The sequence below is a fragment of the Panthera pardus genome, unplaced genomic scaffold (assembly GCF_024362965.1).
Source record: "Panthera pardus isolate Hobbes unplaced genomic scaffold, ASM2436296v1 HiC_scaffold_16, whole genome shotgun sequence".
Classification (NCBI taxonomy): domain Eukaryota; kingdom Metazoa; phylum Chordata; class Mammalia; order Carnivora; family Felidae; genus Panthera; species Panthera pardus.
In genome coordinates, this window is record NW_026526721.1 from 111,943,587 (window position 1) to 111,971,548 (window position 27,962).

Sequence of the window (27,962 nt, forward strand, 5' to 3'; positions counted from 1 at the left end):
CTACCTCAGCTTTCTTTTCATTTTGATTTACAAATATCTTCTTCCATCCCTTCATTTTCAGTTTGTGTGTGTATAGATTTGTCTTAAGATTTGAAGTGTTTTGTAGGCTCATATGGATTTTGGTGTTTTTTTTTTTTAAGTTTATTTATTTATTTTGAGAGGGAGAGAGAGAATCCCAAGCATACTCTGTGCTATCAGAGCAGAGCCCCGTGAAGCGCTTGAACTCAAAAATCATAAGATCATGAACTGAGCCAAAATCACGAGCTGGATGTTTAACTGACTGAGCCATCCAGGTGCCCCTGGATCTTGTTTTTCTCTTCATCAGTAACACTATGTCTTTTGACTGGATCCCTTGGCCCATTTATATTTTTACTGAGTTTTATTCAACAAAAGAATGCAGAGTAAAATCTTGAGCTAACCATATCACATGGACACATAAATTACAGCTACATCTATGTAACTAACTCTGAAAAAGACCTGAAGACTAGCAAAACAGACCTTCTGCAGTCATTTCTAGAGAGGAGGCCACATCAAAAAAAAGTGGGAAGGGCGGAGATGTGGTTGGGAACCAAACCCCTGGTGAGAAAGCCAAACTCCACACCATGCACTCCAGGCACTAAGGACATACACTATGAAAATGAATCCCCATAACATCTAGCTTTGAAAACTATTAGGGTTTAAGGAGCTTTTGAAATCAGCAGAACTTGGCTCTGGCAAAGCCTGAGAGTGATAGGAATTTGAATCCCTGCCTTTAGAGAACCAGCATAATAAATAACATGGCCCACAAAACCAGCACAGAAGCAGCAGTTGGAAAAGCACCTGAAGTATGTGTGAAGGAGATTTGTTTACTCTAATCTAAAAATGTGTCTTGGAGGAGCAGGGATCCTCAGGAGACTTCTAATAACAATAGGCTGGCCAGATCCATTCCTCTTCCCTGACCCACGCTAGATAGCCTGACACTTACAGGAACCAGCACTAATACTCTTCACCTAATTTGCTAGCATGGCATGTCCCGCTCCCTTCGACCTACCCACCTTGGCAGTCATCCGTCCAACACAGCTCATGCCCCAACAGGAACCACTGCTACTCCAGAGGGACTCTTGCCCTGGGGATAGGGGAAGATAAACATATACCAGCATATCCAGGAACTGAACCTTTTGACTGTTATGGGAGAGGCCCTACCAGCCAGTGCAGTCACACTTGCAGCAGCTGCTGACTACAGACACACAGTCTGACCACTGAAAGTTTCCACAGGCCATGCAGGGAGGAAGCCTTGCCACTTGGTGCACTTGTGCAGACATGCTAATTGCAGACAGCTAGCTTGACTGCTGACCCCATCAACCTGTAAGTACTTGGTGGCCTCAGACCCCTCAGCAGCACAGGGAACAAACCTGACTTATTGAGCCCACAAAGCCAGTCATTGCAGCTGACTGGCTGAAAGTAAATGTGGTTCAGCCAAAACCATAGGGTGTACACAGTTCACATAGAGAATACCCCTGGAGTGCCTGGCTCTGGTGACCAGGGGCAGTGCACCACTTCTATACAAGATCAGGAGACATACCTGGCATCCCTAATACATATAAACAAACACAGACATGCCACTTTTGTTCAACATAGTACTCTTCAGAAATCCTAGCTGCAGCAAAGAAAAAGAAAAGGAATCTAAATTGATAAAGAAGTAAAACTGTCACTATTTGCAAATGATATGACACTATATATACATCTTCAGGACTCCACCAAAAAAAAAACACACACACACACACACACAAAACGAACTTGATGAATTAAGCAAAGTTTCAGGATACAAAATTCATATACAGAAATCTGCTGCATTTCTGTACACTAGTAATAAACTTAACCAAGGAGGTAAGAGATCTGTACTCTGAAAACAAAAACACTGATGTTCTAACCATTGATGTAAAACACTGATGAAAGAAATTGAAGGTGACATCAACAAACGGGAAACTATTCCATGCTAATGGACTGGAAGCTATCATTAAATGTTTATAACACGGGGGACGCCTGGGTGGCTCATTCGGTTGGGTGTCCAGCTCTTGATTTTGGCTCATGAGTTCAAGCCCCACATCAGGCTCTGTGCTGACAGTGCAGAGCCTGCTTGGGATTCTCTCTCCTTCCCTCTCTCTCTCTCAGGATAAACAAACTTAAAAAATTTTTTTAAATGTTAATATTCAAAGCCATCTACAGATTCAGTGCAACCTTTGTCTAAATACCAACAGCATTTTTCACAGAACTAGAACAGATAATCTTAAAATTTGTATGGAACCACAAAAGACCCCAAATAGCCAAAGAAGCAATTTGGAAAAAGAATAAAACTGGAGATATCACACTTCTCAGTTTTAAACTATGCTACAAAGCTGTAGTAATCAAAACAGGATGGTACTGGCACAAAAAATGGACACAGATCAATAGACCAGAATAGAGATCAGTATAAACCCATACTTATATGGTCAATTAATCTATGACAAAGGAGGCAAGAATATACAATGGGGAGAAGTCTCTTCAATAAATGGTTTTGGCAAAACAGGACAACTACATGCAAAACAATAAAACTGAACCATTTTCTAACACCATACACAAAATAAACTCAAATGGATTAAAGACCTGAAACCACAAACTCCAGAAGAAAACATAGGCAGTAATCTTTTTTGACATCAGCCATAGCAACATTTTTCTAGATCTCTCTCCTTGGGCAAGGCAAACAAAAAGCAAAAATAAACTGTTGGAAGTACACCAAAATGAAAATGGTGAAGGAAACCATCAACAAAAGACAATCTACTTAATGGGAGAAGATATTTGCAAATGATATATCTGATCAGAAGTTAAAATTCAAACTCTACAGAGAACTTATTATACAACTCAATGCCAACAAAAAAAATTATTCAACTTAAAAAAGCAGGGTTGCCTGGGTAGCTCAGTCAGTTAAGCATCTAACTCTTGATTTAGAGTTATTATCTCACGATTTGTGAGATTGAGCCCTGCATTGGGCTCCCCACTGAGAGCACACAGCCTGCTTGGGATTCTCTCTCCCCCCATCTCTCTGCCCCTCTCCCACTCGTGCTTGCATTCTCTCTCTCTCTCTCTCAAAATAAATAAACGTTAAAAGAAAAAGCAGATGACCTGAATCAAAATTTTTTTCCAAAAAAGACATACAAATGGCCGAATATAACATGCCCAGCATAACCAGTCATCAGGAAGATGCAAATCAAAACCATGATGAGATATCACCTCACACCTGTCAGAATGGCTAGAAATAAAAAGACAAGAAATAACAAGTGAGTGTTGTCAAGGATGTTCAGAAAAGGGGACCCTTGTGCACTGCTAGTGAGAATGTAAATTGGTGCAGCCACTGTGGAAAACAGTATGGAAGCTCCTCAAAAAATTAAAAATAGAAATAATGGGGTGCCCGTGGCTCAGTCTGTTAAAGTGTCTGACTTCGGCTTAGGTCATGATCTCAGAGTTTGTGGGTTTGAGCCCGTGTTGGGCTCTGTGCAGACAGCTCAGAGCCTGGAGCCTAGTTTGGATTCTGTATCTCCCTCTTTCTCTGCCCCTCCTCCACTTGCACTCTGTCTCTCTCTCAAAAAAAAAAAAACATTAAAAATTTTTTTTTAATTAAAAAAATAGAAATACCATATAATACAGTAATCCCACTACTGGGTATCAGCCAAAGAAAATGCAAATGAAGTGATATATATATATATATATACCCTTATTTTTACTTTAGCATTATTTAAAAAAGCCAAGACACGGGAGCATCAACAAATGAATGGATAAAGATAGGGTATATACAAATACAATGGAATATTACTCAACCATAAAGAGGAATAAGATCTTGCTATTTGCAATAACACAGATGGACGTAGAGGGCATTGTGCTAAGTGAAATAAATCAGAAAAAGACAAATACCTTATGATTTCACTTATATGTAGAATCTAAAAAACAAAACAAATGAAGAAAAAAATGAAAAGCAAACTCTTAAATACAGAAAACTGGTAGTTATCAGAGGAAATGTATGCAGGGAGATGGTAAAATAGATAAGAAAGATAAAGTGGTACAAACTTCCAGTTATAAAATAAGCCCTGGAGAGGAAAATCACAGCACAGGGACTATAGTCACTATTGTAGTAATACATAATACCATATGGTGACTACACTTCTCATGGTGAGCAATGAGTAATGTATGAAATTCTTGAATCCATATGTTGTACACCTGAAACTTATATAACACTGCACATTACACATCAATAAAAATACTCATAGACTTGTACTTACTGTCATTTTGTTGGCTTTCTGTTGTTGTTTTTTTTTTATAGTTCTGTTTTTTACAATCTCTTTCCTTATCATTTGGTGACTTTTCTTAGTGTTATGTTTATATCTTTTATTGTTTTTGTGAAACTATTATAGGTATTTGGTTTATGGTTACCATAAGGCTCATATATGTTATTTTATGTATGTAGCAGCCTATTTTAAGTTGAGGATCACTTAAGTTCAAGGGTGTTCTAAAAGCACTATATTTTTACCACCTTGCCAAATGTTTCATATTTTGATATCCTATTTTATGTCTTACTATTTTGTGTATCCATTCACTAATATTATAAGTCTGGATGATTTTACTAGTTTTATATTTTAACCTTCATACTAGTTATGTAGGTGGTGGATCCATTACTTTTAATATATGTTTACTTTTATTAATGAGATCATTTCCTTCACAATTTCATTTTTTCCAGTTATGGCCTCTTCTCTTCCACTTATATTAGTTCCTTTAACATTTCTTTTATAAGAACATTTCTTTTATAAGACTGGTTTGTTGTTGATGAATTCCCTTAGCTTTTGCTTGTCTGGGAAACTCCATCTGTCTCTTCAATTCTGACTGATAATCTTGTTGGGTAGAGAATTCTTGCTTGTGATTTTCGTTTCCTTTAGCACTTTGAATATATCCTATCACTCCCTTCTGGCCTCTAACTTTTCAGCTGAAAAATCAGTTTTAATAGTTATATGGAGGTTTCCTTGTGTGTAACTAGTTGTTTTTCTCTTGCTGCTTTTAAGATTCTCTCTTAAACTGTTGATAATTTGGTTATAGTGTGTCTTGATCTTCTCTAGGAATCTCTGCTTCTTAGATGTGGATATCTGTTTCATTTATTAGGTAAGCAAGTTTTCAGTCATTACTACTTCAAATAGGTTTTCTGTCCATTTTTCTCTCTCCTCCTCCTGTGACAACTATAGTGGAAATATTAGTATGCCTGATGTCCTAGAGATCCCTTAAACTATATTTAGTTTTTAATTTTTTCTTTTTACTGTTCCACTTGGGTGATTTCCACTACTGTCTTCCACATCACTGATTACTTCTGTAGTGTCTAATCTCCTGTCAATTCCCTCTAGTATCTTTTTTCAGTTATTCTTCAGCTCTGATTGGCTCCTTTTTATATTTTCTGTCTCATGGTTGAGGTTCTCACAGTGTTGATTCAGTCTTCTTCTGAGTTTGGTGAGCATCTTTATGGTCATGATTTTGAATTATTTTTCAGGTAGATTGCTTATTTGTTCCCTTAAGTCTTTTCCTGAGGTCTTGTCTTGCTCTTTAATTTGGAACATATTCTTCTGTATCTTCATTTTGTCCATTTGTTTCTATGTATTAGGTTGATGAGTTGCATTACCCAGTCTTGAAGGAGTAAGTGGCTTTATGTAGGTGTCTTATGGGGTGTAATAGCTCAAACCCCTGTGGTTCATCCAACTGAGGTGCACCTGGGATATCCTTGTCTGGATTGTGTGCACTCTCCTGCTCTGGCTTGTATGCACGGGTGGGGGGTACAGGCCTCGAATGTGACTGGCAGTGAGGTCTGGTTTTGAATGCTGCTTGGGAAGAAATTGCTCTCGACCCAGCCCTGGGACAGTGAGATTGAAGGGGAGTTAAAAGAAATGGTGCCTACTATCACTTCTGTTCCCAAAGAATGTTAAAGCAGGTCCCTACACCTCTGGCACATGGTTTAAAATTAATCTCCTTTACATGTAAACCCAGGCACTTTTCACACTACTGCCTCTGCTCTGGGACTTGGAGCAAGTGAGATTACACTCACACTTTTTAAGAGCAGAGTCTCTGTTTCCTTCACAGACCTAAGCCCCACTGGCTTCCAAAGCCAGACATTACGGGGGCTTGTCTTCGTAGTGTGGGTTCCCTAGACTTGGGAGTCCAATCTGATGTGGGGCTTAAACCTTTGTTTCCTCAGGGAGTCCTCGATGGTTATGATACCCACTGCCCCCCCCCCCCCCCCCCCACTTATGGGTCATCACACTGGCGTTGTGGATCTTAACCATATTTTTGTCCCTCTTATCCATCATGGTGAGGCTTTTTCTTTATATCCTTAATTGTATATAATCTCTGCAAGTCTTCAGTTTGTTCTCAGATATAGTTGTTCTACAAATGGTTGTAGTTTTGGTTTGTCCATGGAACAAGATAAACTCAAAATCCTACTCTACCATCTTGATCCCCAAGGCACATCTAATTTCTATTCAAAAGCTCTCATAAAATAGAGCATAATAAAATCAAGTCAGTAATATCTTTATAAAAGATCAAAGTCAGTGCTCATAGAGTGCTTTGACATCATACCAGGGCTGTGTAATGCAGTGGAATTCAGTCTGAGCATGTGATTCCCTTGATTTCACTCAATAAAACATTATTTGGAGTATATGTCTTCAGAAAATTGGTTGGAATACATTCCCTTCATGGAACTTACATACATATTTATTCTCTTCACTGGGTTTTCAACAAATATTGAAGAACATGGAGTTTGAGATTATATTACAACGTAATAATTAGGTTGAATCTTTTGTATGTTGTCAGTTTAATTTTTTTTTTTTTTTTTCTGATTAGGGAACTTGGCTTCCAGAAAAGCATGCTTCAACAGAGGTGACATCTTAGGTCAAATCAGGGGGAAAAAATGCTAGAATTTCTTTCTCTTTTTGGAGAAAGTGTAAGTTCAACTAATAAGTGGAGAACTTGGAGAATATCCCCATGCTCTTGAAATATTCAGAAATTGTTTTAATTTCAATGCAAAATCAATTAAAATCATATTCCGCATAATAACCAAAAAAGTGGAACACACCCCAAATGTCCTCATTGACAAGTGGATTAGCAAAATAGGTTACATGCATACATGGAATATTGTTCTGCACCAAAAAGAAATGAAGGGCTGGTAATTCTACAACAGGGATGAGACTTGAAAAGATTAGGCAAATTGAAAAAAAGCAAGACACAAAAGGCCACATATTGTATGACTCCATTTACATTAAATATCCAGAAAATTCAAATCCAAAGAAACAAAGTAAAGTAGTGGTTTTCTAGGGCTAGGGAGAGGGGGGAATGACTGCCAGTGGCATCAATTTTCATGTTGGGGTTATGAAAACTTTGCAAATATAATGGAGATGGTTGCACAACTCTGTTAATATATTAAAAATCACTTAATGTACACTTCAAAGAGGTGAATTTTTATGCCCTATGAAGTATATCTCAAAGGAACTGTTACAAATGTAAAAGATAAATTCAATATATTGCTTTCTTATGAAAAATGCAGGCTCAAGAATTCTTAAATCTACTTGAAATATCAAGATAATTTAAAAAAACTTATGGAAATTTTAAGTCACATACAAAATGAAAATAGTGTAAAAAATCCCAACATATCATCACCCAAGTTCAGTAGCTATCAACAAATAACAGATCTTGTTTCACCTGTACTTCTACCCACTACTTTTTTTTTTTTTTTTTACTTCTTTGCATTGTTTTGAAAGAAATCCAAGATATCTTACTCTGTAAGTACTTTAGGAGATATCTCAAAGTTGAGGAATCTTTTAAAAATAACCACAATATAATTATTATATATTTACATTTTAGCAATAACTGCTTAATATTTTCAAATTTTCATGAGTATTCTTATTTCCCTGGTATTCTATTTAATTTGCAACTAATTTGTTGAATTAGTTTGAATAGAAGATACAAATTAGTTGCAAACAAGATACACATGTTGCATCGGATTAATTCCAGCATGTTTTATTATTGATACACTTTTCCCTTTTGTAAAAATTCCTTTGACAAACTAAATGTGTGTTGTTGTTGTTTTTAATTCTTAGGTATTAAAAATGAGCTATAACAAAATTCGAAAACTTCAGAAAGATACTTTTTATGGCCTCAGGAGCTTGACACGGTTGCATATGGACCACAACAATATTGAGTTTATAAACCCAGAGGTTTTCTATGGACTCACCTTTCTCCGGCTGGTGCACTTGGAAGGAAATCAGCTCACTAAGCTCCATCCAGATACATTTGTCTCTTTGCAATACCTCCAGATATTTAAAATATCTTTCATTAAGTACCTATACTTGTCCGATAACTTCCTGAGCACCCTCCCTCAACAGATGATTTCCTATATGCCTGATTTGGAAAGCCTTTATCTTCACGGGAACCCATGGACCTGTGATTGCCATTTACAATGGTTATCTGACTGGATACAAGAAAAACCAGGTATATATGCTATTTATCTCTTTGTCCTAATTAGAAGAAACCTGCCTGGAGGTCTTTACCGGTAAGCAGGGAGGCCAATGTAATTTAGCTGGAGAAAAAATAAACACTAAATATTAACTTAGTGATAATGCATTATCTTTGATGGATTGTGCATTGTTTCAGGTCAACTATCTGATCATCACTCCTGGCAAAATTAGCAAATAAGGAATGTTTTTGCGTTTTGTTTTCTCTACTTACTATGAGCCATAAAACCCCTCCCTTCTCTTCCTTTGAGTCATTTAGTCACTATGCATTTTTAAGAGGTCTATTCAAGGTCCTGTGCTCTGTGAGGGAAGTACCAACAGCATTCTCTGTTCTAACCATGCCTCTGATGGGTTATAGATAAGCAAACAGATCATCAGAGTGGGAAATGTGCTTTGATGGGGAAAGTAAAATTTGCCATGAAGAGGGTAAGATCCATTCATTCAACAAGTAGTTATTGTAAATCTCCTATGAACAACAGGTCACAAAGAACACAGGGATAAGAGGGTTTCTTCAGAGTTTGCATTCTTGTGGGGAAAATGGGCAAACAACTAAATGCACTATTGATTGTTGAAATCTAAGTAAATAATTAAGTCTTTAGGAAAATGACTCAAAGGAGCCCATTGTTTATGGCATCAGAGGGGTGGTTGGTTACTTTGGAAGGAATGATGGGAGCCAGATTGCTATATGCGGAGGGATAGGTGGAAGGCAAGGATCAGTCTTTGGAGAGGTTTGACCTGAGGGGAGGGAGGGAGGAAGGCAGCCTGATGGAAATGTGCAATCACACAGGACTCTTCAAGCATCAGAGAGACTTGAGTATTTTCAAGGTGGAAGGTGACAACACCAGAACAGGCAGATCATCCATTGAAGAAATCCCCTAGAAGACTGAAGGGCAAGAGATCCAGACCTAGGAGGCGGCGTTTTCCTTAGAAGTAGGAAAAAGGAGAACTAGATGGGCACAGAGGCAGGGGGATTCCTGAGTCTAGTAGAAAAGACAAAGGAAGCTCCTATTTCCTGGCTTTTCCTCCTCTGTGAAGTTGTAGGAGAGGTGACTGAGGAAGGTCCTAGGAAGGGATCAAGGTCAGAAACTTGAGAAGCATGGAAAACGTTTGAAGGTGCTGCCATAATGTGTGTGTATGTGTGATCAGTTAGTTAAAAAGTAAATCTGAAAACATTAACTGAACATTGTGAATAACTTCTAGGCCAGTCGATAACACCTTTGCTTTACATGAGCAAATCTTTTAGGGAAACATGCTAAACACATAAAAAGACAGTAAAGCTATGAATGAAAAACATTAAAATACTTACATTGAAAATTTAGTTCTGTAGGATCTCAGGGTCAGTAAAAAATTACTTCTGCCTTGATTACAAAAGAAGGAAATTGGACCGCGGCATAAAAGATACATCAAAGGGAAAGAAGGAATAACAACTAACAGGAAGTTAACATTATGAATTTGTGGTTGACATTGTGCTAGATGCCTTGTATTTTAATCCTTCCAATAATCCTCAATTTACAGATGAAGAAACTGAGACTTGGAAAATTTGGCTGTTTTGGGCTAGTCATTTAGACCATTTATGTCTCAACTTTCTCACCTGTAACTAATATAGGGATAAGAATAACTGGAAAGAATAATTAAAACACAAAGTGCTTATTAGCACAATGTATGGCATAAAGCAAGCACTCAATAAATATGAAGCTTATCATTTTTATTGCCACCCACCCAGGTCACACAGCTAGAAAGTAGAAAAGCAGAAACTCAAAAGCCAAAACCTTTTCTCTAAAATGTACTTGGGCTTATCACTTACATATAACACCCAGGACTCATCCCAAGTGCCCTTCTTAAAGCCCATCACCCATTTACCCCATCCTCCCATTCAACTCCCCTCCAGCAACCCTCAGTTTGTTCTCTGTGTTTAAGAGTCTCTTATGGTCTGCCTCCCTGTTTTTATCTTTTTTTCTTCCTTTCCTCTGTGTTCATCTGTTTTGTTTCTTAAATTCCACATATGAGTGAAATCATAGGATATTGGTCTTTCTCTGACTTATTTCACCAAGCATAATACATTCTAGTTCCATCCACATTGTTGCAAATGGCAAGATTTCATTCTTTTTGATGGCCAAGTAATAAACCATCATGTATATATACATACATATACATACATACGTACCACATCATCTTTATCCATTCATCAGTCAATGGACATTTGGTCTCTCTTCATAATTTGGCTATTGTTGATAGCACTGCTATAAATATTTGGGTGCATGTGCCCCCTCAAATCATTTTTGTATCCTTTGGATAAACACCTAGTCATGCAATTGCTGGGTCATAGGGTAGTTAGTTCTATTTTTAATTTTTTGAGGAATCTTCACACTGTTTTCCAGAGTGGCTGCACCAGTTTGGGTGTTGAGGTTGCTAAGTTCTTAATAAATTTTGGATACTAACCCTTTATCAGAGATGTCCTTTGCAAATATCTTCTCCCATTCTGTACGTTGTCTTTTCATTTTGTTGTTTCCTTCGCTGTGCAGAAGCTTTTTATTTTGATGAGGTCCCGGTAGTTCATTTTTGCTTTTGTCTCCCTTGCCTCTGGAGACATGTCTGGCCAAAAGTTGTTATGGCCGAGGTCAAAGAGGTGCTGCCTGTATTCTCCTCTAGGATTTTGATGGTTTCCTGTATTACATCTATTTTGTCTTTCAATCATTTTGTTATTGTGTATGGTGTAAGAAAGTGGTCCTGTTTCATTCCGCATGTCTGTTCTGAAACCATTACTACACTCTATGTAATAGAGTGTCAAAAACCTATAGTCCACAAACCCAAAATCTTTCCTTTCTGGCCCTTGACATAAAAAAGTGTGCTGATCTTGGCCTCTAGAACAAAGCCTCAGCTCCTTATCCAGTAACTCCTAGCCTAAGCCTCAACATCATTTCCTTCCTTTCCAACCCTCAGCCCCTCTCCCATCCCAGACATAATCTACACTTGTGTTAGTACCTCTTCCCTGCTGCATTCCTGCCTGGAGCACTTCCCTTCCTTTTCTGCCTGATGGGCTCCTAGCTAACCTTCAAACTCTGCTTAGTACTCCATCCTTCTGGGAAGCGTGGTGCTACTCCACTCATCCCATCTGTATTCAAATGTAGTTGACCATTGAAAATGTGGGGGTTAGGGGTATGGACCCCCAATACAGCTGAAAATCCATGTATAACTTTTGAATTTCCAAAAACTTCACTAATAGCCTTCTGTTGACCGAAAGCCTTACTAATAACACAAATGGTGAATTATCTCATTTTGTACATTTTATACTGTATCCTATAATAAAGCTAGAGAAAAGAAAAGGTTGCTGAACCAATCATAAGGAAAATATATTTACAGTATTGTAAATTTACTTCATGTGTTTGCAAGATAAATTATGTCAGTACCTATGTCATCTTACAGGATACAAAACACCGTAGATGTTATATACAGACATCAAAAATGAAAAGATGTCAAAAAGAAATTCATTTTTATTTTATATTAATGCACTGATAATGAAACAGCAATATGATTGTGTTATGGTAGCCTACTAAAATTGATGCAATTACTTTACGGTAGCCTATCCTATATACAATGAATGAATCATTATAAAATTTTTATGGCATACAGTATTAGCCCTCATAATACAATATTGGAAACATTGTATCTTAAAAAAATTAACACTTACCTACAATAACAGGTTGATAATGTAGTTTCTCCAATTACAAAAGAGAGGCATGCTGTATGGCAAGGACTGTATGCCTATATTAGAAGATGCGGTCTACTTCCACGCCTGTCTTGCACATGATGTTCTACATAATGAATACTGAGGCAGTAATGATAGAAAAACATCTCCTACAGTTCTCACTGTGTAGTTATTGGCTTTTCACACAAACACACATGCACAATACATTAAGTTCATTAACTTTACAGCATGATAATTACTGTTTATTATGTGGAAGTGGATCATCATTAGGTCTTCATCACCTTCACCCTGAATAAAGGACTAGGAGAAGACATTGGCCTTGCTGTGAAAGAAGTTGCAGGAGGTGAAAGAGGAGGCAGGAGGGCATGTACACTTAGTGTAGCTTTACAGTAATACATTGTAATTTGTCTGACTTGTTTTATTTTTATGTTTCTACACAGTACCAATTTCTTCCATCATTTACTTTAGTTTCAGTGTCCCCATCACAGAAAGGTCCATGTCATAAAGGAAGTCAAAACCAATCTTGAATAACAGGAACCATTCTGCCACATTGTCTAATGTCAGTTTGTTTTCTGGCATGGCTTTTTCTGTGTCTCCTTCCTCATCATTACATTCTGATTTGGAAGCATGAATCTCTAGCAAGTCCTATATTGTTAATTCCTCTGGTGTGGTACCTTTTAGCTCTTGGATTTGTCTAAGATCTGTATCTTGAAACGCTTCACCACCACCTCCTCAATCTGCTCCCCCAACCCCTGCCTTTTTTTGCTGTATCTACAGTCTCTTTAATGATTTCCTTGATTGCTTCTGTGGTAAATCCTTTGAAATCATACGTATCATCTGGACATGGTTTTCTCCAAAAGGAAGTTACTGTTTCAGACTTAATGGCTTCCATGGCTTTTCCTGTAACAACAATAGCATCTTCACTGGTGTAATCCTTCTAGATTTTTATGATATCCTCTCAGGATTCTCTTCCATAGAATAATCCTTTCCATAGAATGTTGCATATAATGAGCCTTAGTGATTCTTATGACTCCCTAAATTAGAAATGTATCTGTGGCAAGGAAGCTACTTTTATGCCTTCGGTGTTGAACTCATAGGGTTGTGGGTAGGTAGGGGCATTGTCCAACATCAGAATAACTTTACAAAGCAGTTCCATACTGGCAAGGTACTTCCTGACTTCAGGAACACAAAATCAATGTAAACAATTTGGAAAAAAATATTCTCATCCAGGCCTTCTTGTACAATCAAAAGATTGGCAGGTGGTGTTTATCATTTCCCTTCAAGGGTGGGGGATTAGTAGCTTTACAAATAAGGGCAGTCCTGATCAAGAACCCAATCACATTTTCATAAAACAGTAAAGTTAGCCTATCCCTTCCTGCCTTAAGTCCTCTTCCTTACTAATAAATGTCCTTTGTGGCATTTTTTTTCCTGCAGAATAGGGCACTTTTATCTACATTAAAAACCTCCTCAGGCAGATATCCTTTCTCCTCAGTAATTTTTGTGATGTTGTGCAGAAACTCATCTGCTCCCTCTTGGATGATAGAAACTGCTTCTCCTGCTTTCTTGATCTATTTTAACCCAAATCTCTTTCTGAAATTATCAAACCATCCTTTGCTGGCATTAGGTTCTTGAGATTTAGATCCTTCTCCTTCAAGTTTCATATAATGGCTTTGCTTTCTCATGCATCATAAATGAGCCTACACATACGCCTTTCTTATAGCGGTCCTACACCCACATAAAAGCTGCATTTTCCACACAAGATAAAAAGGCATGCTGCAAAAAGTGCAAGGTTTTCATGCCTGCTGGTGTAGCTGCAGTGACAGCTTCAGGGATTACCTTTTCTTTTCTTCTTCTTCTTCTTCTTTTTTTTTTTTTTTTTTTACAAAGCTCCTTATGCTGGATTTCTGTTAAAGTGGCAGGTAATCACAGCCGCAAACCTCATATCAAAGCAGTTAACTTGTAAAGTCATAACTTTTCTCTGCTTCTGGGGAGCACTTCCAGCATCCCAAGTGGCACCTTGTATGGGTCCATTGGTATTATTCAAGGATTATGGTATTGCAATGGACATGATGAAAAATAGATGAGAACCATGAGAAATCAGTTTTTACTGCAGTATGCAATTTACTGGAGAGATGAAATGCACCAGAGATGAATAGTATCACAAGATTCTTGTAACACTTGAGCTTACCTCAATAGCAATAGAAAGTGGCTACAGTTAATTTTATGCAGTTATGATTTAATACCGTACCTTTATGTTTGTTTACATTTCTCTCAACTGTGAACGGTGCCATATATGGTCTTTAAGTGTGTTCATAAGTTCTGATACATTTTAACTTTTTATAATAGATTTGTGCATATTTTGTGCACTCATGACATACCTAAAAAAAAAATGTCTTCAACATTTCTAGGCTATGTGGTTTATCTGTAAGGTTTCTCAAATGGTCACAAATCTCTAAAAATTTTTCCAGTTTATGTATTGAAAAAATTCACATATAAGTGGACCCAGGCATTTCAAGGGCCAACTGTGATCATTTCACCACTTGGTCCACAATTCTATTCCTGAATGGAAAACATTATATTGATTAGTATTAAATGTCTTTTACCTTTCCTATGTCTGATTTATTTATCCCTCGCCCCTAGAATGTGCCTACAACATAGTAGGTACTCAATTTTTGTTAAACTAAGCTTCGATTAATTAACTATTTTAAAGGTGAATACAAACGAGTCCACCACCTACCTATGATCTTAATATATCCCCAAATTGTACACACACACACACAGACATATATGATTAGCCAAACCCATTAGCGCTAACATCTTTTAGTCATGTCTAAATAAAGTGTTCTCCTTTTAACTGAGATGCCTTAATGATAACTCTATAAGATTTATGAATTAGTCACATCAGCTTTTGCTTTGACATTTTTTGATCTATTCTGAGAGATTCTTGGACATAGGTTCTCATGTCTTCAGTTGCTTTACTTAGCATGTGATAGATCCTCCTTTTACACATATCTCAGTAGTCCAGTGTAACGCAGCTTTATCTATTTGTGGGTATCTTCCCTTCTTAGGTTCCACAAAGCTCTTCATGTTGCTTCTTTATAAAATAAGGGTTTGTGGCTATTTCTCTGATAAACATTTGTTTTACAAAGATCAAATTTTTGTCCAGCTTCTCTGTTTTCAGGCCTAATAACATCTTGTTTTAGTGCTAAAGCATAGTGTAGTATTTTTTAAGTTGGGGTTTTCTTTTTTATTATTTTTATTTTAGAGAGAATGTGAGCAAGCATGAGCGGGGGGGGGGGGGGCGGTGGGGGGGAGGGAAGGAGACAGAAAATCTTAAAATCCCACAACCCTGGGATCATGACCTCAGCTGAAATCAAGAGTTGGATGCTCAGCCAACTGAGCCACCCAGGTGACCCAAAAGCATAGTATAATCTTAATACAAACATTTTAAGTGACACTATATGTAGTACCAACAGTGCTTGTAACTCAGTTAAAGAGAAAACAATATAAGTAGCTAAGACACTGGTCAGTGGGTGGTAGTGGTTCCCATATCAAGACTGCCAGCAGGTCAGTTACTACTGTAAAACACCTTTAATTTTAAGACACATTTCAATTTACAAGTTAAAATGTGGAAGAAATATGACCTTAGAATTAGGCCAGCCTGCCTGCCTTCATCCTTCCCTCCAATCTTTTCTGAGTATCCACTGGTTAAGGCTGGGGGCATACAGATAAGTATGGAGCTTACAGTCTTGTGGGAAGGCAGAAAACTAGACAAGTTCATTCCAATAGTGGGCAGATGAGGAGTAGGATATAAGTGGAAGGTACAAGAACAGCATAAAGCAGGAAGCCCACCCAAAAGTGGTTCTGTGGCTGGGTCGTGAAGGACATAAGTAGTTAGACATTGATGCAAGAGGGAATGTCAGACAGAAAGTGATGGAAAGTGGAAGGACCAGCATTTGCCAGAGCCTAGTAAGGCATGTCAGGGTTGAGGAATGAAAAGCATTTCTGTGTCACTGAAACTTACTGCGATTGAGGGAACCAAGTGACAGGATAAGATCTACATCTGAAGTAAAATACCTGATGCCCAGGGCCTGCTAACTCTGGCCCAGGTGCTAGCAATAATAAGCATCCAAGATGTGAGCATAATTCTGTGATCAGGTTTAATTAAACCAGAAGTCTGCTGTGTTTTTTGCTACAGTGGGGTTTGAGCCCAGGGTACTGGTAAGTAGATTAAGGGTCATAGCTGGTTGGTAAGTAGGTGACTGAGAAGAGCCTCTTATGAGTGCTCAAAGGTTGTCAGGCTTGCCAGCTACTTCCTCTGCATCGGTTTAGATTGTAGAATTCACTGAAGTCGCTGAGCCAAATGTATGTAGCATCACCTGTCATGCTGGAGTACAAACCGAAGGGTTTGGAGTCCATGTCACAAACGGCACAATCTCATCCTTTTTTGGTGGCTAATATTCCATTATATACACATCCCACATCTTCCTTACCCATTCCTGTATTGATAGACACTTAGGTTACTTCCAAATCTTGGCTATTGTAAATAATGCTGCAATAAGCATAGGTGCGTATGGAGTTTTTTGAATTAGTATTTTTTTATTCTTTGGGTAAACACCCAGTAGTGGAATTGTTGGGTCACATGGCAATTCTATTTTTAATTTTTTGAGGAACATCCCTACTGTTTTCCACAGTGGCCGCACCAGTTTGCATTCCCACCAACAGCACATGAGTGTTCCTTTTCTCCACATATTCACCAACACTTGTTGGCAGGTGTCATTTGTTCATCTTTCTCAAGATTGCTTTGGCTGTTTGGGGTCTTTGTGGTGCCCTACAATTGTAGTAGTAGAAGTTCTAATTTTGTGAAAAATATGGGTATTTTGTTAGGGATTATATTGAATCTGTAGATGGCTTTGGTTAGTACAGACATTTTAATATTAATTGTTCCAATCCATGAGCATGAAATATCTTTATATTTTTTTATGTTGCCTTCAGTTTCTTTCATCAATGTTTTATAGTTTTCAGAGTACAGGTCTTTCACCTGCTTGGTTAAGTTTATTCCTAGGTATTTTATTATCTAGGGGGCAATTGCAAGTGAGATTGTTTTCTTAATTTGTATTTCTGCTACTTCGTTATTAGTATATAGAAATGGAATTGATTTCTGTATGTTAGATTTGTATCCTGTGACTGCACTAAATTCATTGATCAGTTTTCATAGTTTTTTGGTGTACTAAGATATCTGACATAGAGTGTCATCTGCAAACAGTGACACTTTTGGTTCTTCCACATCAATCTGGATGCCTTTTATTTCTTTATCTTGTCTGACTGCTGCAAGTAGGAGTTCCAAAGAGGACTGTGTTGAATAAAAGCAGTGAGAGTAGACATCCTTGTCTTGTCCCTGATCTTAGAGGAAAAGCTGTCATTAAGGATGATGTTAGCTGTGGATTTGTCATATTTGGCATTTATTCTGTTGAGGTAGGTTTCCTTTACACCCACTTTGTTGATAGTTTTTATCATGAACAGATAATTCTGTCAAATGTTTTCTATTTATTTATTGAGATGATATGATTTTAATCTTTGTTTTGCTGATGTAGTTTATCACATTGATTGATTTGTGACTATTGAATCATCCTTGTGTCCCCAGAATAAATCCCATTTGATCACGGCGAATGGTTCTTTTAATGTATTTGTGGTTTTGGTTTGTTTTTGTTGTTGTTTTTTTTTAATTTTATATAAATCCAAGTTAGTTAACATATAGTGTAATAATGGTTTCGGGAGTAGAATTTAGTCATTCAGCACTTAGATATAACACCCAGTGCTCATCCCAACAAGTGCCCTTTTTAATGCCCATCAGCCATTGAGCACATCCCTCCATTCAAATCCCCTCCAGCAACCCTCAGTTTTTTCCGTGTATTTAAGAGTCTCTTATGGTTTGCCTCCCTCTCTGTTTTTATCTTATTTTTCCTTCCCTTCTTCTATGTTCATCTGTTGTGTTTATTAAATTCCACATGAGTGAAATCATATGGTATTTGTCTTTCTCTGACCAACTTATTTCACTTAGCATAATACATTCTAGTTCCATCCACATTGTTGCAAATGGCAAGATTTCATTCTTTTTGATGGCCAAGTAATCTTTTTGATGGCCAATTCCATCACACACACACACACCACATCTTCTTTATCCTTCATCAGTCAATGGACATTTGGGCTCTTTCCATAATTTGGCTACTGTTGATAGTGCTACTATAAACATTGGGGTGCATGTTCCCCCTCGAATCAGCATTTTTGTATCCTTTGTATAAGTACCTAGTACTGTAATTGCTGGGTCATAGGGTAGTTCTATTTTTAATTTTTTGAGGAAACTCCACACTTTTTTCCAGAGTAGCTGTACCAGTGTGCATTTCCACCAGCAGTGCAAAGAGGATTCCTCTTTCTCCACATCCTTGCTAACATCTGGTGTTTCCTGATTTAATTTTAGCCATTCTGACAGGTGTGAGCTGGTATCTCATTGTGGTTTTGATTTGTTTTAATGTAGTGCTATATGCAGTTCGCTAATATTTTGTTGAAGATTTTTACATGTATATTCATCAAGGATGTTGGCCTGTAACTTTCTTGTTTTGTGCTGTCTGGTTTTGGGATCAGGGTAATGCTTGCCTCCTAGAATGTGTTTGCAAGCTTTCCTTCCTCATCTATATTTTGGAATAGTTTGAGAGGAACAGGTATTAACTCCTCTTTAAATGTTTAGTAAAACATTAGATAAACAGGTTATCTTTTAAAGGACAGTGACGTTCTTGACTCTTAAAACATTATGATGAGCAAATAGAACTGAACTCCTGTTAGTAAAAAGTGAGAAACATAAGCATATTATTTTGCTTCCCTAGATAAGGAAATTATTCTTTTAGGTAGTATTGTCTGAGTACCAAATATATATCAGGAACTCTCTAAGCATGGTAAATAAAGCAATCAGCAAGACAGACAAAAATCCTTATGACTATGGATATAATATTGTGCAAAGGTATATAGACAATATCTTTTTTTAGAAATCAACCCAAAGACAAAAAAGTAGGAAGCTTTCTATTAAACACTAAAACTTCCAAATTGTTCTTTCAAATTTTAGCAAAAGCTTTTTTTTAAATGTTCAAATGTTAATTCATAAATAGGCCACAGCTGGCAATAACTCAATTGTCATTTCTCCTAGATATAATAAAATGCAAAAAAGACAGAAGTCCCTCCAGTCCTCAGCAGTGTCCACTTTGCATGAACCCCAGGACCTCTAGGGGCAAGCCCTTAGCTATGGTCCCAGCTGCAGCTTTCCTGTGTGCCAAGCCAACCATCGACCCATCCCTGAAATTAAAGAACCTGAGTATTCTGGAAGACAGCAATCCTGTGTCCATCTCTCCCCAAGATTTCATGGCACCCTTTGGCTCCCTCACTTTGAATATGACAGACCAGTTTGGAAATGAAGCTAACATGGTCTGCAGTATCCAAAAGCCCTCAAAGACATCATCTGTTGTATTCGCTGAAGAAAATGACTATATCATGCTAAATACATCGTTTTCAACATTTCTGGTGTGTCACATAGATTACAATCACATTCAGCCAGTATGGCAAGTTCTGGCTTTGTACAGTGATTCTCCTCTGATTCTAAAAAGGAGCCACTGGCTCACTGAAACACCACAATGCTGCTACAAATATAAACAGGTGGCTCCTAAACCTGAAGACATCTTTACTGACATAGAGGCTGGTCTCAAAGCAGATCCCTCTTGGTTAATGCAAGACCAAATTTCCTTGCAGCTAAATAGAACTGCCACCACACTCAGTACATTGCACATCCAGTACTCCAGTGATGTTCAAGTCACTTTACCAAAGGCAGAAATAAGGCCAGTGAAACACAAATGGACCATGATTTCCAGAGATAACAATACTAAGCTGGAACACACCATTTTGGTTGGTGGGACCATTGGCCTAGACTGCCAAGGCCAAGGGGACCCCACCCCACATTTGGAGTGGCTTTTGGCTGATGGGAGTAAAGTGAGAGCCCCTTATGTTAGTGAGGATGGACGAATCCTAATAGACAAAAGTGGAAAACTAGAACTCCAGATGGCCGATAGTTTTGATACAGGCATATACCACTGCATAAGCACCAATTATGATGATGCAGATATTCTCACATATAGAATTACGGTGGTGGAGCCCTACATAGAGACCTATCATGAAAATGGGGCTCATTATACAGTTTTCATTGGTGAAACACTTGACCTTCCATGCCATTCTTCTGGTATTCCAGATGCCTCTGTTAGCTGGGTTCTTCCAGGAAACACTATGCTCTATCAGTCCTCAGGAGACAAGCAAATTCTTAACAATGGCACACTAAGAATATTACAGGTCACCCAAAAAAACCAGGGTCATTATTGTTGTGTAGCAGCCAACCCATCAGGGGTCGACTTTTTGATTAACCAAGTTTCAGTCAAAACAAAAGGGCAAAGGCCAGTGGAGCATAATGTAGAAACAGATGGATCTGGATTTGATGAGCTGAATCCCATTGCTCATCTTAAGGACCCACCAGCTGCGCAACTCCCTACATCTGCCCCAATGGGAGCTGAGGCTGGAAAAGAAGTCTTCAGCACAGGTAAAAATCACAACTATCGTGGGTTAATACACCGTCGGCGAGGAGATTCACTAAATCGACATTTTAGAGACTATAGGAGGCCCTTCTCTCCCTCTTCTCGGAGAATTGACCCACAACACTGGGCAGCACTTTTGGAGAAAGCTAAAAAGAATACTATGCAAGAGAAGCAAGAAAATACAACGGCAAGGCCACCTCCAGTGGTCACCCAATTCCTGAAAATACCTGGTGAAGAAGTAGACTCTTCAGGCATGCTCCCTCCAGATGAGGAATCTATGGTCCTGGCAACTAAGGCTCCTAGTGTTCTGGCAAGGACATTGACTGCCGATTCCAGAAAAATACATGATAGTATTGTGACAAGTCTAACTGCCAGCACTGAAGTCTCTCCAATTGTGGGCCCACAGATACTACCACCTGACAAACCAATAGATTTCAAACTATTTCCTACTACTAAAACTACAGCCATGTCAAAGAATATAAACCCAACCATATCAAGCAAAATACAAAGCACAACCAACAAAAATTTATCCACGATCTTTCCTCTACCACCTGAAGCAACACAATTTCAGGAAGCTGACAACATTGGGAAGAAAAAAGAGTATTTACAAAGTGTGCTCCCAAAAGCAGCAGGGGCTGTGACCAAAGATGTCAATATCAAAATGCTGAGTGGTACTAACAGCAAAGCTGATATATTCTTAGGGTCTGTAAATGCCACGAATAGTCATCAGACATCTGTAACAGGAGTCAGTGAACCTAGGAACAATCACTTCTATCCACATATTACTCAAAAGCTTAGCACCTCAAAGCTACCTTCGGGCACATACACTGCTACTCATTCTCAGTTACAGATTCCAAGAAATATTACAACTAACATCCCACCAACATCCAGGCGCTTTGGAAGACGGAGGAAAATTTGGGGTAGGGGTCGAATTATCAGCCCGTATAGAACTCCAATTCTTCGAAAGCATAGATATGGCTTTGTGAGACCTACACTCAGAGGTGCTTCTGAAGAAAGCACCACTGCATTTTCAGCCACAGAGCTTGATGTGCTGTGCCCATCCTGTTCTCCCAGAGAAAGGCTCACCACTACTGCAGCAGCACTGTCCTTTGCAAGTTCTTCCCCCCTCCTGCTCACCAAAGCTGAAACTGCCCAAGTCACAGCAGAAGAGTCTACAACTCTAATCCACAATCCATCTTTTGAGAACAAGCCAAATGTAGATATTGAGAGAACAACACCCACAATAAAATATTTCAGGGCTGAAAGTATCCGAGTGACTCCAACTGGGCCAGTTATGACTCCTGCCCCGAAATCCTTATCTTTGGAAAAAACTCATATAACAAATAATGGTTACCCAAGTGTGTCTAATAACATTGAAGTTAAAAGAGATTCAATGATTATTTCACCACTTCCAGATCCCACCACCAAGTCATCTATGTCGACTACTACAGCCATTACAAGATTTTTAAGAAGGAAAATTCCCTGGCATCAGATCTTTGTAAATAACCATGTCCAAAAAGAGAGGTTAAAGAATCAGCATCAATTTAGTTCACCAAAAAGCACAGCCACAGTGTTTCCTAAAACATCTCCTGCTTTACCCACAGATAAAGTTTTTCCTTTCCGTTTCACAGAACTCTCAGCAAATGTGATGCAAATTCCATCTATAACATCAGCTACAACTCACCAAAATACCACCGAAACACACAGTCCTTTAAGTCTTCCAACAATGAAGAAGCTTCCCTTTCCATCAGTTTATCCTACACCTCCTAATGTCTCAAGCAAAGAATCAAGTACCAATTTCATATCAATGCAGACAGCCAGGCTAACAATTTCTCCTACTGACCCTGCATCAGTCATTATCAGTAAAACCCAAATAGCCAGACCCAGGACACAAAAAGTACAAAGAGAAAAGGAGCCTCAGAACAACAGGAAGGAAACACACTACGCTCTCAGTCAGAGCTCTGGTCTCACTGCATCTACTACTATGATACCTCCTGATCTAACTGCAGCTGAAACTTCAACCAAGCCCAGTGTCTTTGCTTTCACTCATTCTCCATTGGAAAACACAAAAGAAATTTCAAGCACAATTGGTCTTTATCCAAGAACACTTACTCTGACAGATATAATTGAAGAACTGTCCCAAGAGAGTACTCAGACTTTGAAGAGCAGAATTGTTTCTGAAATCACTTTGCCCAGCAAACCATACCAGAACGCAACTAGGAACACAATCCTTAGACACTCAACTGTGCCACAATTCCTGAGTAGCAGTGCTGTTCCAGTGCCAATTCCCACCTCCCATCCCTTGAATAATCAAAGTACAGTCACAGACAACATGGCAACTCCCGTTTTTAGGATGATGACAAATACGATGGTCAAGCCACTTGAACACTCTAGGCATACTGATAATCCACAGCAATTAGCAACAGCGGTTGCAGCATCTCCTGAAGTTCACCTAAATGCCAAGGTCACGATTGGAACCACCCACTTTATCTACTCCAATCTATTTCATTCTACTTCCAAGCCAGCACTAGTAACAGTTAAATCACAAAATTCTAAACTGACTTCCTTTCCCTGGTCAGAAAACCATTTCTGGCACAAGTCAGACCCAGAAATTGCTGAAAAAGGCAAAAAGCCAGTAGTGGATATTATGCCCACTCCAGGCTTGCCAGAGGATACCACTCATGCATCAAATTGGGATATTCAGAAGACTGCAAAGAAAAATGGCTTTGATAAGACACCAGTTCAAAAAACAGCAACTTCTGAACTCCTTCCCTTTGATTCTTTGTTTAGGAATACACTTGAAAGACCCAGAATAGTTGGAGGAAAAGCAGCAAGTTTTACTGTTCCAGCTAACTCAGATGCTTTTCTCCCTTGTGAGGCTGTTGGAAATCCCCTGCCTACCATCCACTGGACCAGAGTGCCATCAGGTATTTGGAACTGTTTGTTTACACTTTGTCTTCTTTAGTCATGGAACAAGGAAAAGACTGTGTTATGTTTCAGGGTTACACATACAAAGAACACCAGTTTCAAATCTCTCCAACATACAGAAATGATTAATATCCTCATTTGACATTTGCTGCATAAAGTTTTTTGCTCATTAGAAGGTTAATATGTTTTAACATGTTAATTAAGAAAAGCTTGAAATGTTTTGAAGGCAGATACAAAGAAATGTGATTTGAAAGAGAGCCTTCTCTTTTTCATTGTGTTGAACCATGTGACTTTTAAAATTATGGAAATAAACTTCCAGGAACAATTTTATCAATCTTAACACTAAGTGGCCTAATTTTAATTTTAAATATATTTGTTCTCATTAGCCTAACAGCCCCTCCCAAAGCTTTCCTCTTGAGACTTCCCCTTGAAGAATTTGATTTCTATTTAAACTTTGACGACCTATGACTATAAATTTCTTTTTTCTTATCAGGATTTGATATGGCTAAAGGGAAACAGAATAGCAGATTCCAGGTGCTACCTAATGGCACCCTGTCCATACAGAGTGTGGACATTCAGGACCGTGGACAGTACCTGTGCTCAGCATCCAATCCGCTTGGCACTGATCGCCTTCATGTCACCTTGTCCGTGGTTTCCTATCCCCCCAGGATCCTGGATAGACGTACCAAAGAGATCACAGTTCATTCCGGAAACAGCGTGGAACTGAAGTGCAGAGCTGAAGGTAGACCAAGTCCTACAATCTCCTGGATTCTCGCAAACCAAACAGTGGTCTCAGAATCATCTAAGGGGAACAGGCAGGCCCTGGTGACATCTGATGGAACGTTGGTCATCCACAATCTCAGCATTTATGACCGGGGCTTTTACAAGTGCATGGCCAGCAATTCAGCTGGCCATGATTCACTGCTGGTCAAAATACAAGTCATTGCAGCCCCACCTGTTATTCTGGAGCAAAAGAGGCAAATCATTGTAGGGACTTGGGGTGAAAGTTTGAAATTGCCCTGTACTGTCAAAGGGACTCCTCAGCCCAGTGTTCACTGGGTCCTCTCTGATGGCACTGAAGTGAAACCACTGCAGTTTATAAGTTCCAAGTTGTTACTATTTTCAAATGGGACTCTGTATATAAGAAATGTAGCCTCTTCAGACAGGGGCACTTATGAATGCATCGCTACCAGCACCACTGGCTCTGAGAGAAGAGTGGTAATTCTTACAGTGGAAGAGCGAGAAACCATGCCCAGGATAGAATTTGCATCCCAGAAGTGGACGGAGGTGAATTTTGGGGACAAATTACTACTGAACTGCTCAGCCATTGGGGAGCCCAAACCCAGAATAATCTGGAGGCTACCATCCAAAGCTGTTGTCGACCAGTGGCACAGGTAAACCATACCTTTGTGTTGAGATGATCTTCTGTACAGTTTCTGAAATGGAAAAAGCAATACGGTGAAGCCAGCAGCAGATTTAGAGAGCTCATAGACTGGACATACAAGTAACTCTTTCAGAAGAGAGCTAATCCTTTTGAGGTTAATATAAAATAATATATAAAAATCAAGCTTCTTACATGTTTAAGTCTAAGGGCCAGCTAGCTATTCAATTCTTACTGAATTCACATAGTTAAAAGCAGATTAACAATCTCATTTGCTTTCATACTTGGGACAGCTTTAAGATGGTAACTATGTAAAAGTATTTGTAATTTCTCTATCCAAAAAGAGGGAGGAGGGAATTTTGTAATGCAATCAACTTTCTGTGTAATCTTGAATACAGTTTCCACCACTTGTGCAGAAAGCACAATGCAAGAAGGTATTACATTCCTGATGGGAATAACAGCTAAAGTTCAAAATTTAGGTTATTAAGGAAAAGATCTAAAACACTTATTGGATGTTAAGTCAATTTTGGAAAAATGGAAATCTTATCCAGGGGCACTAAAAGATTTAAGGAAAGTCTTAAAAAATTAACTGAAAGTTAGTCTGGAGAGTGTTCTAAAAACACATTAGTAGTACCTCAAAATAAATCTTGACCAGGTATCTACCTCCTTCAGAGGTAAACAGCAAGGAAATTAAGTACGTTATTTATATTTGGTTTTGGGGGAGTATTTATGGAACACAGATTGTTCATATTGTGGCAGAGGCAACTGAGTGTATAAAGACCACAGATGCTACCATGGGCCCACGAGAGGTACTGGCATTTTTTTCTTTTATAATGAAATTCAACTTGTTTGCTAACTAAACACCTCAATTATTATTTTGCAACTAATCTCAAAAAGGCAAGGATACTCTTTACTTAGATGCTTTAGATATGTCAACTGAAACAAAAGGGGCAATTTATTGCAAAAAGAAAAATAAAGTCCTTACTGTTTCCACTTCTTAGTTTTAGAAGGTTAAACTTTAGAGTCTAAAAAGGAGAAAACTTTCATCATAGCTGTGCTTATCTGCGACTCCTTCATCATGACCAAAAAAAGCAAAACGCTTTCACTTTCTTAAAGCCTACTTTTCACCTGAACCAAAAAGCCTCTTCTGGGTTTTCAAAAACAGTTTTGATTCAGAGCACTACCAGTCTGTCTCCAGTACTTTCAACATATATGACTTGTTTCAGCACAGAATGGTTTCCTCTTCTTCAGAACCTCCCTCCTCATGACCTAAGAGCTTGTTACAAGGCTGAGCATCTGGTCTCACCCCAGACCTGCTGAATCAGAATCTGCACTTTAAAAAGATACCCAGATGCATCACATGCTCAATAAAGGCTGAGAAGCATTGCTTTAGAAACAATACAGACACTTGCTTGTACATTATTAATCTTCATAAAGAATTCTATTTCTTTTACACGGGGACCACTTCTTTCAAAAGTCAATTTTGTCTCTTAAAAAAACCAGTTTACCAAAAGAAACCACTATCGTCTCTTCTTCTATATTACAACTTGCAGCTGCATCCAGATTTGGGGGCAGGACAAGGTCACTCTAAAAATCAATGGTTCTCAAAGGACACGGTCCCCCTGCCAGTAGCATTAGCATTGCCTAAGAACGTGGCAAATCAGAAACTGAGTCTGTGTTCTTAAAAGCCTTCCAGGTGATTTTAGTGCCTGCTAAAATTTGAGACTGGTTCTCAAACTGTGTTACTTAGGAGCTACAGTCACCTGGGACTTTTGTTACTCACTGGGTTCCCAGATCCCTGGCCAAATCTAGTGAATCAGAATCTCTGAAAAGTGAAGCCAGGAAATGCAGGTGATGAGAGAACTGTTTTTCAGAGCCAAGATTGAGAGCACTGTTCTTGGACTTGGCTGCATGAGAATCATTGGAAAACTAAGAATCCTGATGCCTAGGTCACACTCCACACCAATTTAGTCAAATTCAGGGAGGTGGGACCCATTTTATACTCCATAAATGATTTTCATATTCACCCAAGTTTAAGAATCAGTGCTTTTATAAAGTATTAGATAAGAATACCAGGTGGTGAAAAAGATAGGAATTTGAGAACTAGCCCTATAACCCCGAGGCAAGTTACTAAGGCTCTCTAATATCAGTACTTTCAGCTGTATAGTGGGGAACTACTTAAAGATTTAAAAATAACAGTACCTTTTGTAACGTACCACGACACTATCCATACTTGTTTGCTGGAGAATGAAAAGTGACTTGGGCTGTTTGACTTGGGTAGCAGCTGTGCTGTGAAAGATTGTCCAAGCTTTCTTCTTGTTTCATTTGCCTGCTTGGCACATTGCCAAAAAAACAAAAGTAGAAGAAAAACATGTATAGATGTTCTCTGATGGATGATCTCGATCCCATTTTTAGTGCCAATTCATTTTCCACGGGCCTTTCTGAAAAGCTAGATTTGGTTTTATCAGGAAACATGTGCCACCTGGTGGTTCACTGTGGTAATGGCAGGCTGTGATAACTTCAGGGAGAAAAATAGCGTGTAACGGTTGGACAAAACGCAGAGACCACTTTTCCGCTGCCGCAAAGCACAGATCCAACAGCAGTCTTCTAGAGTCTCACATTGACATGACATTTTCTTTCTTCATAACAAAGCATAATTTATTTTATAACCACATAATTCCGTTACTAATCTTTTTAAAAAATATAGTCTGGCATCTTTTCTGAGCAAGTATGCATGAAAGTTCTTTACTGACAGTCACAAGATAATCATTTGC

General features: G+C 38.6%; 1 protein-coding gene across 2 annotated transcripts in view; it reads left to right on the top strand.

Annotated features, from left to right (window-relative positions):
* IGSF10 (immunoglobulin superfamily member 10) overlaps positions 1-27,962 on the top strand; it is a 77,785-nt gene that overhangs the window by 47,099 nt on the left and 2,724 nt on the right. The window contains exons 4-6 of one of the 2 annotated variants that reach the window (XM_019439602.2): positions 8,136-8,526; positions 19,454-23,806; positions 24,301-25,201. In XM_019439602.2, coding sequence (XP_019295147.2) covers positions 8,136-8,526; positions 19,454-23,806; positions 24,301-25,201 — 5,645 coding nt within the window. The remainder of the gene's footprint in view (positions 1-8,135; positions 8,527-19,453; positions 23,807-24,300; positions 25,202-27,962) is intronic. The other variant, XM_019439607.2, reaches the window with a different exon arrangement.